This window comes from Erpetoichthys calabaricus, chromosome 3 (assembly GCF_900747795.2).
Source record: "Erpetoichthys calabaricus chromosome 3, fErpCal1.3, whole genome shotgun sequence".
NCBI classification, from domain to species: Eukaryota; Metazoa; Chordata; class Cladistia; order Polypteriformes; family Polypteridae; genus Erpetoichthys; species Erpetoichthys calabaricus.
The window spans coordinates 31,467,548-31,483,326 of record NC_041396.2 but is presented as its reverse complement, the minus strand read 5'-3'; the positions used below and the strand labels follow the sequence as shown (position 1 = coordinate 31,483,326).

At 38.6% G+C, this 15,779-nt stretch overlaps 1 protein-coding gene across 1 annotated transcript; it reads right to left on the bottom strand.

Moving 5' to 3' along the window:
- Positions 1-4,982: 4,982 nt before the first annotated feature.
- On the bottom strand, positions 4,983-15,705 carry LOC114647876 (proline/serine-rich coiled-coil protein 1-like). The gene is made up of 7 exons (XM_028796550.2): positions 15,419-15,705; positions 13,102-13,144; positions 11,882-11,939; positions 10,977-11,733; positions 9,219-9,489; positions 8,905-8,962; positions 4,983-6,597 (listed from the first exon to the last, which is right to left on the bottom strand). The coding sequence occupies exons 2-7, from the start codon at positions 13,118-13,120 to the stop codon at positions 6,594-6,596; spliced, it is 1,167 nt and encodes a 388-aa protein (XP_028652383.2). The 5' UTR covers positions 13,121-13,144; positions 15,419-15,705; the 3' UTR covers positions 4,983-6,593.
- Between the last annotated feature and the right edge of the window lie 74 nt (positions 15,706-15,779).

Sequence of the window (15,779 nt, the reverse complement as noted above, 5' to 3'; positions counted from 1 at the left end):
GTCAGAGTGGTTGTTCAGAGCGATGCCATAGGGCAGGGGTGTCCAGTGCTCCAATCTTGGAGGGCCGCAATGTTTTCCTTCGCTTGTTTTCCTTCCTGCCCCTTTCTTCATCAGAGACCCACTTCTGCTGTTAATTAACTTCTATTCCCTTCATTTTAATTAATGTGTTTTTAAAGACTTTATCCTCTGAATTGATTTTTTTTTCTTAAGCAGCAGCCAAACAAAAATGAGATGTGAGCCAACAGATGACCGGCTAACTCCAACCTGTTTCTTAAACAGAAGATGATTCTTGTTGTTAATTTAATGTTATTTACGTCCATGAGCTGCTGGTGCTCTCATTCTGTCACAGCAGACATTTCCAAAACAGTTGATTTTCTTTTTTTCCTAAAAGAACCACCAAAATGTTTCATGTACCTTAGCAGATCAACATTACTAAGATCTTCTTCACCTTTCTTCATTTTCAGATTTTTATATGATGGTTAGCTGGACACGAGTTGGCTCACTTTGTGTCTCATTATTGTTTCACTGCTGATTAAAGAAAAGCAAACAATTAAGGGGTCTGCATCTTAAATGGCAAGTCAATTACAAATAAGGCAAAAGAAGTTAATTTGCAGCAGAAACTGGTCACTACTTAAGAAAATGGTTAGAATGAAAGCCTGCAGCCCTCCAGGATTTGAGTTGGACACCCCGGCCATTGGAGAACCAGATCTGTAACTGGCTCCATACAGTAAATAACCATGAGCAGATGGTAACAGATTTATGAAATACCACTGGGGTCCTGATTTTAAAAGATCTCCTGCTGTATACAATAACCCAGGCTAAATTCATGTTTTCTTAATCTGTCCTACCAAACATTAAAGGTGTTTTTTTTTTCCTACATATCAGGGAGTTTTCAAAGAACCAACTTACTACGCAAAGACCCTTCACAGAATGAAATGGTGCTCGGTCAAGCAGTAGTTCTGTGAGGAACCACACAACCCATAAAGAACCACTAAGTGCCATTAAAGAACCAGGATTTTTCAGAGTGAGGTTACCTGCCTTGCACCCTGGTCACCCTGTTTTGGAATAAGCAGGATGGAGAATATTCTGCCATCTTGTCACTGATTTCACCCGTGTTTGATGAAGGACCAAAGTTCTGTTTCCTCTATACATGACCCAATTTATTGTCACAGAATTTCCTGATACAGCTTTTAATTTTAAAATGCTCTCAATGATCACAAACTACACTGGCCTCATGCTGTCAAAGCAGACCCACACCACGATGCTCCTTCCCACAAGTTTCATACCAGAGATAAAGTGCTGGTGAGGTTATACAGTGTTTTTGTATTCTCTAGCAGGGGTGGGCAATGTCAATCCTGGGGGGCTGTAGGTTTTCATTCCAAACCAATTGGTTAATTAGAAACCAATCTCTTGCCAATCACAGATCTTATTTAATTTTATGGCTTGTTAGTCTGCAATGTAAGGTTCTTATATCGTACATTTTTTCCTTTCCAAAGATATCATCCAAATGATCTGAAGCCTTAAACAGATAATAGAAAAATGTGACAGACTGAAAATTATGGGTTTTATTAAATCAAACAGCACGTGATGAACACACATGGATGTAAATGGAAACAAGCTAGATGGAGCACTGCTGGCTGCTTTGTCATTTACATCTTATTGTTAATAAGAAGCCATTAAAACAGTGAATGCAGCTGTTTAAGATTTAAATAAGCAATTAAGGTTGGGGACCCTTTACAAGCGAGACCACTAAAATGAAGAATCAAAATGTCACTTAAGCAATAAGTGCTTCATCAGCAATAATTGACTTCTCATTAAGAAGGTGGGTTGGAACAAAAACCTGCAGCCACTGCAGCCCTCCAGGACCAACATTGCCCATCCCTGCTCTAGACGTTTACCAAACTCTCACCCCATGTGTGCTAAAAGTGCTCTGACACATTCACATGTTTTTAAGCAAATGTGACGATGGGCAGCAATGTCTTTGGAGAGCAGTGGTTTAGTACCAGCTAACCTCTGATGAACACAACCCTTGTTCTTTGGACTTTTATCACAGACTCAAAGATACAGACATGGTGCCAAATCCTTAACTGTCACCCTAGGTCCTTTCTCATTTCCTTGAGCATTGTAGGCATGCACACTCTGTAGTGGTCTACACAGGATGCCCACTTCTACACCTAGTACAGCGGTTCTCAAACTGTGGGGCGCGCCCCCCGTTGCCATATGTGGCGTAATTTCATTATTCGTAGGGAAATTTTACACTTGTAGCGGTGTATTGGCAGCAAAAGATCTAGGAATAAATTTTATTAGGGTTTCAAAAAAACATTAGGGGGGCACGATTAAAACTGTTTTGAAAACTCAGTTCGCAAATACTTAAAGGTTGAGAAACGCTGACCTAGTAAGAACAGTCCTGCATTTCATTGGTTTATGTGCTATATGCCTGACAGGGAAATCATTTATTATTAATTGTAGCGGGGCTTCTCAACTTTTTCAGACCAGGGACCCCTTAGAAGGAGAGAAAAAAAAAAATATAGACCCCAACTATAGGGGAAAATCCAAACATCATTTATCATAAAATGCATAGAACTCCAGAAAGTAAAAACTTCTTTTCCGATTGTTTAGATTTAGAGCTGCACTGCAGCACATTTTTGCATATGTGCAGGTAACAGTAAAGGTGCCAGAGCAGTTCTTCAGAGCAGTGCCATAGGAGAACCACTTTTTCCCCCCCCCAAAAGACCCCTCCACGTGAAGGTTCCAGAAAGAACCACTGATTTATTTTAATCTATAACAGGGTTACATTAAATAACCAAAACTAGATGGTTTTAACATATTTATGAATTACCAATGTGCAATGATTTTAAAAGGAGTCTTGCTGAATTCATAAAATAACACAGCCTGTTTTCCTAAACCTGACCTGCTAGGTAGCCTATCATACGTTAAAGGCTTCAGTAGTTTTCTACATATCACGAAGTTTCATCGTTACATTTGTTGCAAGTATACTCTGAAGCCTCAAAGACATAGCATCACTGCAACTTGATAAGAAATTGTACAAGCTCTACTTTGTTTGTAAAATAAGTGATCAAGACAACATGTGAGCTCCTCACATTTGTTGTGCAACACGCACAGTCAATCTGAGAGCTTGGCTCAGAGGTACACAGACATCAATGCACTTTGCACTCCTGATGATATGGCGAGACTAGAAGGATCACATAATGGGCGGCTATTTATGTCTGATCAATGTTTCTGGCTTCTCTACTAAAAATATAAAAATCCAATTAACACCCCAGTCTACCTTCAGCCGGCAGACCAGTGTCACATAATGACATTTTGCCAGTACCAAAGCCACCACAGACATGGAGTTGAGGTGACACAAAGATCCCATAGTGCAAGCCAAAAACAACAGTGATCATTTTGAACCATTTATGTCAGGTGAGCCTCATCGGATAACAGTCAGATTCAAATGAGCTGGTGAGGAACCTAAGTTTGTCAAAATGAAAGAGTCTGCTCTTTCATTTTGAATAGCCCTGTACAGTGCACCAACAACAGCTGGAAAATCTGTAATGATCTAAAAGAAGTGGCAGGAATGCAGCTCAGATATCCCACATCTTGTTGTTTCATTTGCAAATGGGACAGCCATGCTAAAGGGTCTCATTGCATTAAAAACAGCTGGTTGCTCAAGTACCATTTGGTTCCAGGGCAGAAATCTGTGCCACATAAAACACTTATCAACCCTGCAAATTGTTATTCCTCTTCATATAAAACTTGCACTAGTTAAAACATTTTTGAAGGTGCTGTGCAAGGAAGGTTAAGGATTTCAACATTTGAGATTTCTACAAATAACTAATGCCAAGATTAATGAAGGTGCTATGGTCCATAAATCAGACACATCATCAGTGACAAGCCATTTCAAGATCTGGTAGTGAGGCTGGCAAAAATCACATAGAAACCATTCAGGGATGTTGCTGAGAATTTTATAGGCAAATACAGAGCTAAAGTATGTCCAACTGGTTGACAACCTACTTCAAGCATAGAAATCCATGAAGTGCAACCTGTTGCTAAAGATTACTTTTCTGCCATTACACAGGGACTCCTTCCCTGCTAATCTTGGTGCAGTCACTAATGAACATGGTGAAAGGTCTCACCAGGGCATTGCAAGGATTGAACAGTGGGATCAGGGTAAGCTCAGTCCATCAATACTGGACAACTATTGTTGAACACTGAAACGAGAAGCATCAGATGCTGAATACAAAATGAAAATCAGCAGCAAAACCTTTTTAGCTCAGCTGAACTAATGTAATGTGTCAGAATCATTAAGTGATTAAACACATTACATTTAATAAAAGTTCATTACATGTTTCTCTCAATTCCTACCTGATACAGTTAATGTTAAATTGTATGTGTGTCCTGGTTAAAGCTGTCAATCATAATCACCTAAGTGTTTCAGGAAGCAAAACGTTTTGAAAAAGAGAAAGAAAAAAATATTGTCCAGTATAATCTGGGACAACACAGGGAATGAGACTTTTCAAGCATATTTTCAGATACTGAGTGAAAAATTCAACCCTTGATAAAGTATACTCCCCCCCCCCCCCCCCGAGTATGTGCAAAATATGGTCTAAAACTCTAAGCAGATTCAAAACTGTACATTGCACACAACTTCTCTGACTCAAACTATCACACAAATTGTACCCTTGTCAAGATTGTAAATGTGAGCAATGTCACCAGGATTCGCTTCACTTGGTCATGCTGTATGTGCCGGGAATGTCCTCTGCTCAAACCTTATTGAAATAAAATCTTATCAGACAGCATTGGGATCACAATAAGCCCCAGTCTATGTTCTAACAGCTCTGTTTGGAGTAACAGCTAACAGCATTTCTTAGCGTACTTAGCATTCTGCAAGCACGCTATCTTTCTTGCTTGTTCTATTTTACTTAATATTACGAAATAACAAATTCACTTTCAGGAGCATGTATGTTATAAATACTAAATTATAAAGAACAAAGTATTTTATTACATGACAGGCATTTATCAATGTTCTCAATTAACTGAATATGTTGAACTATTGCTAGCGTTCTGGATATCTAAGTGTCTTAGGGTTAGTAATTATAATTTGTTTTATTTCTTTTTCTGCCCTGTAGCTTTATATCTGACATAGCACTGCATGTCTTATTGAGCTATAACTTATTCTCTGTAATAAAATCCTAAAAAAAAAAAGAAATACCTTTGTAGCTCTTTCCAACTTTGCGAGCTTCACCAAATCTTTTGATCAGGCCATGCAGTGTTTCAACAGATCCCAGTTGCGAAAAGCAAGACATCAAAGATAGTTTTTGTTTTTAACAGGAAAAGCCGCCACAAACCCACACCAAAATGTCATCTCTTTGACTGGTAGCCAGATGCTAATTTCCCTCGATCCTACAGGTTTACATACTTTTTCCATCTCTGACCTTGAGTATTCAGACAATATGTTTAACAGAGATACAACATTGTACAGTTTTTTTTTGTGCCTTTTGTTTATCTGTTATTATGACTTAGGTCAGACCAAACTTTAGGATCCATTCATACAGTAATCCACAATATTCCATAGGGTTTACATACATATTTCACAACTGTGGTTTTGGCCAGCGCAGCTATAACCAGGCTGAAGGGGAAGGTATCTTCTATATAGTCATTGCATATTGACATTGGCCAACGGTAACTGACAACATTATGATGATACAATATTGGCTGTCTTAAAATATTAAATGCCAAGCTGATGCACAAAGAAATGTTTGATCATCTGACTTCAAGGCATTCCATACCACAGTCAACTACTATGATGTTCAACTGGGCAGAATGTGCCTACTCTTTGGTCCTGCCAGGCTAGTTTCTTGATCATCCACTGCTAACAGCCAAGTATCCCCCTTGTTGGGGAAAAAAAAAAATTGCATAAGGAAGTTTTGTTCTGATGTGTTTTGACATTTTTTTGGGTGTTTTTAGTCTACCAGTTTCCCCTAAAATTATACTGTACAACAAGCAATATCGTCAGAACAGAATAAACTTAAACTTTGTTCAATGGCTGCCAGAGCCCAAAACAAAAGTGGCATGACAACTTACTATGCCGTGATGACTCTTACCTGATAAAAGCAATCCTTCCAAATGTAGCTATTTTAGTAGGAAAAGGAACACTCAATATGAACATTCTGGCTACAGTTCTCTCTCATTTCTGTTAACCTTTTTAGATATTGAATTTAACCCAATTGAATACAAAATAAAGCATGAGGGACACCCCAAAAACTTATTTTTGTCTAAATGACAACATGAGACTAACATTGCTGTTAATCTTTGACTTCACATATTGATGGATATAATGCCATATGTATTTTGTATATTACCCATCTGAAAGATCAATGAGAGCTACCTTATAGTCTCTAAAACTTTTTATAAAACCTTTACTTCAAGCAGGTTGTTGTCCTTCCAGCCCCCACTGTTGTCCAACAGTGTCTTTTTTTCTTTTCATAAAAAAGTTCTCTGTAAACTCAACTGAATATTGTAAGTGCTCAAGAAGAGTTTTCTAGTGTTGATTGTCTCATATGCAAGAGTTTAGGCCAAGATTCTGTGAATCACCTGAAAAGAAAAAACAAATTACAGCAAGAGCATTGACAGCAAGAGTAGATCTGATGATCACTGTACAGCAGAATAGTTCATGTTAAAACAAGCACTAGAACACGCACAAACAAATTTTGCCACAGATCTCAAGACCTACAACTGACTTGAAAAAAATCTCTTGGCAAGAGTCTCGTCTCAAGATTTTCTTTTATAATAGATTTATTTAGTACAAAAGTTAAACTTGACTCCAAAAATGTTTTCCAGAATGAAGGTGCTTTTCTGGCAGCACGACTGCAGAATGGGACTTGAAACTTCAAGTCCACTAGCTCAGTGACTGCCACTAGCCTTTTCACACATAGTCTTTGACCCAGTGTATTCCCAAGACAACCATCTTTGAAATGAACAGGGGTTCTCATTTTCACACCATACAAGACATTTAAAATGTTTATCTGAAGTAGGGGAACCTGTGCAAAAGATGAGTCAGTGCAAATGCATAAATAAATTAATTGGTGCTTCTAAATGGAGCATAGATTGGTGTCAGCAGTATGTTTGGGATCATTATCATATTGTAGGATGAAGGGGTGTCCAATGAGTTTGGAGGCATTTACTGGAACTTGAGTAGAGAAGATGTATCCATAAACCTCAGAATTCAATGTGCGACCGCTGTTAGCAGTTCCATCATCAATGAAGATAAATGTGCCAGGACCTGTGGCAGCCATAAGTTGTAACACTCCCAACTGCCATGTTTAAAAGATGACGTGGTCTGCTTTAAATTTTGGCCAGTTCCTTTTCATCTCCACACTTGCCATTATTCTGACACAGATTCATCTTTGTCTCTTCTGTCCACGAGGTGTTTTTCTAGAATTCTGTAGGCTCTTTTAAGTACTTTTTCACAAACTGTAATCTGGCCTGTTTTTGTGCATCCTCTGACATGTCCAGATCTGCCTCCTGAAGACTGTTTCTGAATTGCCATACACGTGTTTAGAGCTTTTTCTTTACTATAGTATGAATTTTTCTACCATCAGCAGTGGAGGGCTTCCTTGGCCTACCAGTCACTTCGCAATTACTGAGCTCACCAGTGCATTCTTTCTTCTTAACAATATTCCAGACAGATTAGGTCACCTAAGGTTTAACTGATGTCTAGAATGGTTTTAATCTTGTTTTCAGCGTCATAATGGCTTCTTTGATTTTCATTGGCACAGCTCTTATCCTCATGTTGAACAATGGCACCTACACACTCCAAAGGTAATCTGTCCGTAGAAGCAAGCTAAGGTATCTTATGACTGCACTAATCAACCAATAAAACACACCTGAGTAATCACAGATATCTGTGACACCTATTGTCCCAAACATTATGGTGCCCTGAAACGGGGGTGGGGGACCATATATAAAAAGTGTTGTAATTTCTACATGGTGTGACCAAGATTTATGCAAATACCCTTAAAGTATGCAATGTGCACTTTAGTCATGATGTCTGAATTGTTTGATTTGTAATTTTAGACTGAGTAGCAGAGGAGTAAATCAAGGAAAAAAGTGCCTTTGTCCCAAACATTATTGGGTATATACACACACACATACACACACTATTTACAGGTCTATACAGAGATGGCATAATATATTTAAATTACAGTAATGCGTTTGCGCACCTACAGAAGACTACATTACTATGTTGTGAATGCCTCACAAAAATGAAGCTACGAATCATGATCTGAATTTCACAGCCTTAAACATTAGGCCACAGTGATATTTCTCTCACATTTTGGACAATTATGTTTTCTTCGTCTGTTACAAGTTTCTTATTTGAATATTGACACATTAAAATAGATAAGGTTTTTAATCCTCACACAAATCTTTCTATTATAAAAAAAAATCTTGGAAGGCTTGGAAAGAGAGGATACGTGATTTTCTCTGAGACACTTTAATGTCCCGCACAAGGCAGTGAGACAAAAGGACAGCTGCTGCACAGGCTTTTAAATGATCGACACGCAGTGCGACAAGCAGAACATGCAACTAAGCAGCTGATCCAACCACATATCCTTAGCGTGCGTTCAGCCCCCCCTTCACAATGCGAGTGGCAAAGATGCGAAGTGGCTGGCGCGCAGCACGTCCCGGGAGGGTTGAAGGGGGTGGGAGAGCGAAGCGAGCAGGGGGAATAGCCCTCTAGTTTTTCATAAAATTAAAGATGTCCACTGCCTTTAATGGAAAGCATACCTCTTAGGTTTCCACAAGTAGATTATAAAACACCACTAACTAAATGCAGCAGGCAAAAGAGCTATAAAAAGAAGTAGCCTCTCTTTACTGTGACAAGCAAGTGGCCATACTGACCTTTGTGCAATCTGTGTTACTTTCTTGGGTGCAACGGTACGACTTCTGCTTGAGGGCCCTGGAAGAGAAGAGTATGCCAAGAATAAAAGTGAACATTAAAACCTGCTTTAAAAAAGAGAACATTAAAACCTGCTTTAAAAAAGAAAAACCTCCAAATCCTGGAAACTTATACCTGTAAACTTTGAATCTCAATCCAAAAGAAATGTTAGGAAAAGATTGCACCAGAGAAGACTATGCTATACTATATTGCTGCATTTCAGATTCTCACTGGTGACTCTCAGACAAAGTGATGCTGGTCAGTTAACTTTTCTCACCTTGCAGCACATCCTTGGGCTTGCCAGCTCTGTTCTCCCTTGACACTCCCCTACCACGTCCCTTTCCTGGGAGCTGCACTTGATTCCCTCTGGCTGTGGTTACTGGTTGGCTCTCCATAGGCGGCTTGGGTGCTGTAGTCCGGGGTGGCAGTCTGCTCATAGAGGTGAGAACAGGGATGCCGGTCCTCCTGGCTTGTAGACTAGGTGGATGAACCGCCCCCGCAGTGGTGTTCCTGGGCTGTATTGGATGTGATTTTAGTGTCTTTGTGATCTATACAAGAAAAGATTGTTAAGATGAAAATTTGAATAGGCTCCAGCTCTCCAGTGACTGTGCTCAAGATAAAATGGGTTTAGAAAATGGATGGAAGATGAAACTGTTTATTGGATATTGATGAATGGCATATACAGTGGGGGAAATAAGTGTTTGATCCCCTGTGTTTGACCGAATATCAACCAGAAAAATCATATTACATAAAAGTTATAAATTGATTTGCATATCATTGAGAGAAATAAGTATTTGATCCCCTACAATCCAGCTAGAATTCTGGTTCCCACAGACTGGCTGTGTGCTACAATCAATCAATCACAGATACTCCTGATCTCAACTTGTTGTGTGTAAAAAAAGCACACCTGTCCACAGAATCAATTTCTTCCATTCCAACCTCTCCACTGCCATGGGCAAGACCAAAGAGCTGTCAAAAGACATCAGGGAGAAGACTGTAGATCTGGACAAGGCTGGAATGGGCTACAAGACCATCAGCAAGAAGCTTGGTGAGAAGGTGACACAACTGTTGGTGTGATTATTCTGGAAATGGAAGAAATATAAAATGACCATCAATCGCCCTCGTCTGGAGCACAATGCAAGATCTTGCCTCATAGGGTGAGGATGATCAAGAAGGCACATGTACAGGCCCAGCTGTTCACTGGCAAACTTAAGACGGGCTGTACATGTTCCTTCTTCAGCAGGGGGACCTTGTGCGTTCTGCAAGATTTCAATCCATTACGGCATAGTGTGTTACCAATGGTGTTCTTGGCGACTGTGGTCCCAACTACCTTCAGATCATTAACAAGCTCCTCCCATGTAGTTTTGGGCTGATCCCTCACCTTTCTCATGATCATCCTCGCACCAACAGTTGCCACCTTCTCACCAAGCTTCTTGCTGATGGTCTTGTAGCCCATTCCAGCCTTGTGCAGGTCTACACTCTTGTCCCTGGTGTCCTTTGACAGCTCTATGGTCTTGCCCATGGTGGTGGAAAGGTTGGTATGGAAGAAATTGATTCTGTGGACAGGTGTGCTTTATACTCATAACAAGCTGAGATCAGGAGTATCTGTGATTGATCAACTGATTGGCTGTGTGCCCATATGGCAGTAGATTATAATCAATCTGTCGGAGCCAGCATTCTGGCTGGGTTGTAGGGGATCAAATACTTATTTCTCTCAATGACATGCAAATCAATTTATAACTTTCATGTAATGTGTTTTTTTCTGGATTTTTGGTTGATATTCTGTCTCTCTCCAGTAAAACAAAACTACCATAAAAATTAGAGACTGTTCATTTCTTTGTAAGTGAGCAAACTTACAAATTCAGCAGGGGATCAAATACTTATTTCCCCCACTGTAATGGTGAAATCTTGTTTTTTTTCCTTAAAAAAGTTAAATCAGACTTAAATCTTAGCAGAATTAAGTTTGGTAATTTGCTAATCATCTGCATATGGGCAATGTATACAAAGCAATCAGAATGAGAATGATCTTACATACCTCCCTAGCAGCTTGATGCTGGCTTGGTTTTGCAGATTGAGCTGCTTTTTTCTCCTGCTGTTTTGAAATATCATTTGATGGCAGCTGATTAAGTATTAACGTGTTGGTGGACATGTCTCTGCTTCCTGACACCTGGCCTAACCCAACCTGATCTCTAACCATTTGAACTGGTCTGTAGTCTTGCACTGGTTCAACTTGTGGAGCAGATGACTTCTCGAGGGTTTGTGGGGACATGTTCAAACATGTGGCTGGTGGTAAGCAAGCTGGAGTTAATTCAGTTTTTCTTAACAGGGTTTTGCTATCAGAAGAAGACACTTCAGGAGTGCACAAGGCAGACATCTTACAAGTTTCTTCTTTAATTCTGACATTTTCGCTGTTGTGCACAGAAATACTGTCTGTAATACAAGTAGAGCAGTCACTTTCCTTGTCAATTGTTGGAAGCAAAGACTTGACTGGGCTGTCTGTTACTAGAAATGTCTTTCGGCGAGGACTTGGCTTATTCTCCTGGTTTTCCTTGAAAGCAACTCGTTTTACTTTAGGGCTGTCCTGTAGCACTACTTTCTCTAACTGCCGAGCCAAGAGGTTAGCTTCCCTAGAAATCTCCTCTAGCTTCTCAGCACTAAGAGGGCTCCACCTCAGGAGGGGCTCTTTGGAGTGTCTCTGCACATTCAGGTCAATGTTCTTGGCAACACCTCTCTCAGGGGCAATATAGATCACCTCCTCGTCATCCTCGTCGTCATCATCTGCTACTACCCGACTGCAACAAAAAGGAATCATAATTCAACATTCACATGCAATGCGTAAGGGAACAGAAAGTTCTGGAATCAGAAGGCGGGAACAACCCATACAGCTTGCTGAGATTAAGTTGTACATACCCAAGAATGTAATGTTGGAGAAGACATTACCTGTTTGAGGGAGAATTGTCTACAAAATCCAATGTTTCTTCTGTTATTAATGAAAAACCTGCAAATAGAATATTTTAAGATTTTCAACAGGCTGAAGTCTACTACAGTTACACCCTAAATACTGTATGCAGTTCTTCGCCTGCTTCTGTATAGGGGAATGTTACTACCTCTTCATTCATAAAAAATTCCATCAAAAAAGAGCACTTTTATTTGGTTGCAAATTTTAAATTGTATGAATACATTCCATGTAGAATGTTTCTTTGCTAGCATACAGTGACTAAATAATTGCTCTCTCCTATACTGCTACAATCTGAAATCATCTATAAATTGAATTTTATTGCTATTGTTTAACACCAACACATCAAAGTCAAAGTAAAATCTATAATCAATACATATTTGTAATTTAAATAATGTAAAGAATTTTCAACTGTTCACACCTGCGTGCTGTGAGGGTGTTTGCCATGAATGTGTGATAAATGCACTGTTGTATAAAGTGACAAATATTTGGATACTTAAGTGCCAAACAAAAAAAAAATCATCACGAAAATTAAGAGACACTCAAAGCACATCTAGAAGAATGAAATTTAAAGAATTCATGATGGGTAGGTATAAAACCAATCCAAACTTCAGTAGTCTTTGATAAACAGGGAAGTTATGGAACAACTGTAAATGGGGCATTAACCCGACAAAAGTACTAGTCACAGTGGCCACTGATGGTCCTGTAGCAGCTGAAGGAGAATTTCATGGCTAAAACTGAGAAAATCCAGCGTAAAAAAAATGATTGCCTAATGATTGTTTTGACAAATATGGGCTTTATGGGACTATGGTTAAAAAAGAATGATTGGATGATGATATGTAAATCACTTGGCGGTACATAAAACAAAGAAGAAGAGAATTCTCATTAACTAAATTGTCATTTCTAATCACAGTGCTATAATCACTCTTTTTTAGTGACACCATGAGAACAGCTTTGTAAGTAAGGCAGTGTTAAAACCTGCAATGGAGATTGCTTCTCTGAATCTAAAATGTGGATATGTACAGAAAAAAAATGGTTGCAGCAAGTAGTTAAAATTTCAGACAGAAAATATTTGGTTGAGGTTTAACTTTCAGCATGTTGAGGCTTCCAGGTGAGAACCCAGCTATCAGATTTCTTGTGTGATATTTTATATTGTAACAAATGTTTCACCAATAAGATTCCAAAACTCAGCCGGCTCCCTTACCTTCATCAAATGGCTCCATGGGGGCTTTTCTTGAGTCCAAATGCTAATAAAAAATAAAAGACTTTCATTCAGGATAAAAACAAGAATATAAGAAGTATATAAGATACTGTAATTAAGTTTCTTAATTACACAGACTGTATCTAATAGCAAATAACTAAAATTTCATGCAGCATTTTACTTTTTAGCAATTTAGATTGCAGACATGAGCAAAGTTTTATTGAACTGGAATTTGGGTGGAAAGATTACACCATACTGATAGAGCTGGTTTTGTGTGAAAATCTCACAGGTACAAAAGTCACTGCAATCTGCCGGCATAATTCAATTCAATGTATTGCCTCTATGCCTTACAGATAAATTAAAAGTACAGTGACAATAAAGCATTCGGCAAAATGGCACAATGGGAACACAGAGAGCAACTGCAATAATTATGTTTCAGTATCATTTAAATATGAATATACAGCACATATCAGACTAAGTTGTGCAGGTGTGTAGCTAATGGCGTCCTGAGTCAAGCTTCAGATAGACAATGGAAAGTTAAGACATTAATAGCCTATAGGTAATAACTGTTGCCAATAAGGTAGTAGTCAATCAACAACAATTACACATTTTTAAATATGTAGCTCATTTTAGAAATATTTCTGCATACATATTTGTGTGAATATGTGCATCATCCATGTCTGCAGCACACGTGTATATTTATTTTTATAGTGCACTCAGAAGTAGAGAGAAAATGTATACTGTTTCAAACACATTCTTGAAAAAAACGTTTAAAGTCATATATTATTGCAGAAGTGTGGAACACATAGTATGAATTTTTCCCCTACTTATTGTAGTTTTAATTTTATAGTATACAATGCTTTACAAAATGCAAAAAACACTGAGCAAGGCAAATTTGTCATCTAGAATTATGACAGTTCACTACAAAATATTACTGTGCTACTAAAAACCAAAGCCTGTATAAATTTTAGACACTCAATATACACAGACACGCCTGCAAATATGGAGTTAGTGTAAGGCTGCAAAGGAAAAAAAAAGATTAAAGGTTATGTTTACGCTGAAAAGTAAAGAGGGTTAAGGACACAACGTTTCAACGGTATAGCCATCAGACGTGCAAAATTTGCACATATATATGGATATTAAAAGTCTACATGCTTAAAGCCTTTGCACAAAGCATTTAATGACTTTTTAATTTATTTCCTAAAAATGGCCCCCAAGATATTGCACTTACAATATTATATAACAGATTAAAAAGGTTTGACGTGATTTGTCATAAATTTAGTCTTCATACTAACAAAAACTGAAATTTCAACACAGGCGTGTACACTTTTAATAGGCCTGTGTGTTTATTATATTCAGTGTATAAACACACACACACAATCTATTAACATAATAAAGACATTGCCATATTCATCCATTTATGTAACCCTCATAACTGCACGGTTTAGCACAAGGCTGGAACAAACTCTGGATCGCGAGGCACCATGGCGTACACACACATTTATCGGGGTTTAAATTAGAATCGCCAATTAGTCTAACACTAACTGATGCTCCACCGTAACCCCTCTTCAGGCAAGTACGTGAATGAGTGTATAGCTGTATATTATTGACATACAGTTACGTAAACGTATTAGTCCACTTTAGCTCATAAATAGGTAAAGCATTACATCGCGAAGAATATAAAGAACGGACGCGAGGCTCCCACGTCAAGAACAATGTGATAAAATATAACGTACGTTTAAAAACACTCTGAGAGACATGGAGACAACAGGCCTAATGAGCCAGATGTGACGGTCAATCCCAGTTTACTGGAAAGTGTCCTCATTTATTATGAGAACAGAAAGAGAAGATAAGAATAATTCTCACGATAAACACAAATGGCACTAACGACAAAGCCAAGAGAAACCTCAAACAAAACATGTGGGTGTGGCTGATATGGCTTAGACCAATAATAAAAGACCCAAAGTTTACTTCAGGCCGTGATTATAATAACGTAAATATTATAATATTTATTAAAATAATAATAAACCGATTGATTATACATGGTAGATGAAACTATTAAAATGCCAACTGATGGCATTCGCGGCAAACAAGTACATAAATAAAATATGTCTGTAGTACTAGGGTGTTGTTGTACCGTGTTAGTCATTATGAATGTAGTGAGAAGTCAAGCAAAAAGGGTTGCCTCAAAAGCTTGCATATTGTAATCTTTTTAGTTAGCCAATAAAATGTGTCATTTCGCTTGACTTCTCACTACATAAATAAAATATTAAAATTGAAAAACAGTGCACTGATAGTGCTTCTAATCGATATAACTAACCTGATTTAAAACACAGAAGAAGGGCTATGATCTCCAATGCAAGCCGCAGCTTTGTAATGTTTTATCAGCTTCCTGTTATCTGCACGTTGTACCAGCAGTCCTACGCCGTTTAGTACTCCACTCAGACGTATCATTCGTAAAATGCGGTGGTCACCCTCAAACCTACAAGTGAGGAATCCAACCCACGACTCGCGGAGTATTCAAAACAGCCGCCGGTGATGCTCACTTCGTCAGCGGATTGGATGGTTTGAGCAGAACGTGAATGGTGATTGGACGGTGGATTTTAACTGCCACTGATGTTGGCGTGTGTCCGCTTTAAAACCTTGTAATTTCTTCTGGTTGGAGCTAGCGAACACCATTT

Coding starts and splice junctions, on each gene's coding strand:
- LOC114647876 (XM_028796550.2), bottom strand. Junction 9,490..10,976: donor AGCATCAAGCTGCTAGGGAG/GTATGTAAGATC, acceptor TTTCTTGTATAG/ATCACAAAGACACTAAAATC. Junction 8,963..9,218: donor GCCCAAGGATGTGCTGCAAG/GTGAGAAAAGTT, acceptor CTTCTCTTCCAG/GGCCCTCAAGCAGAAGTCGT.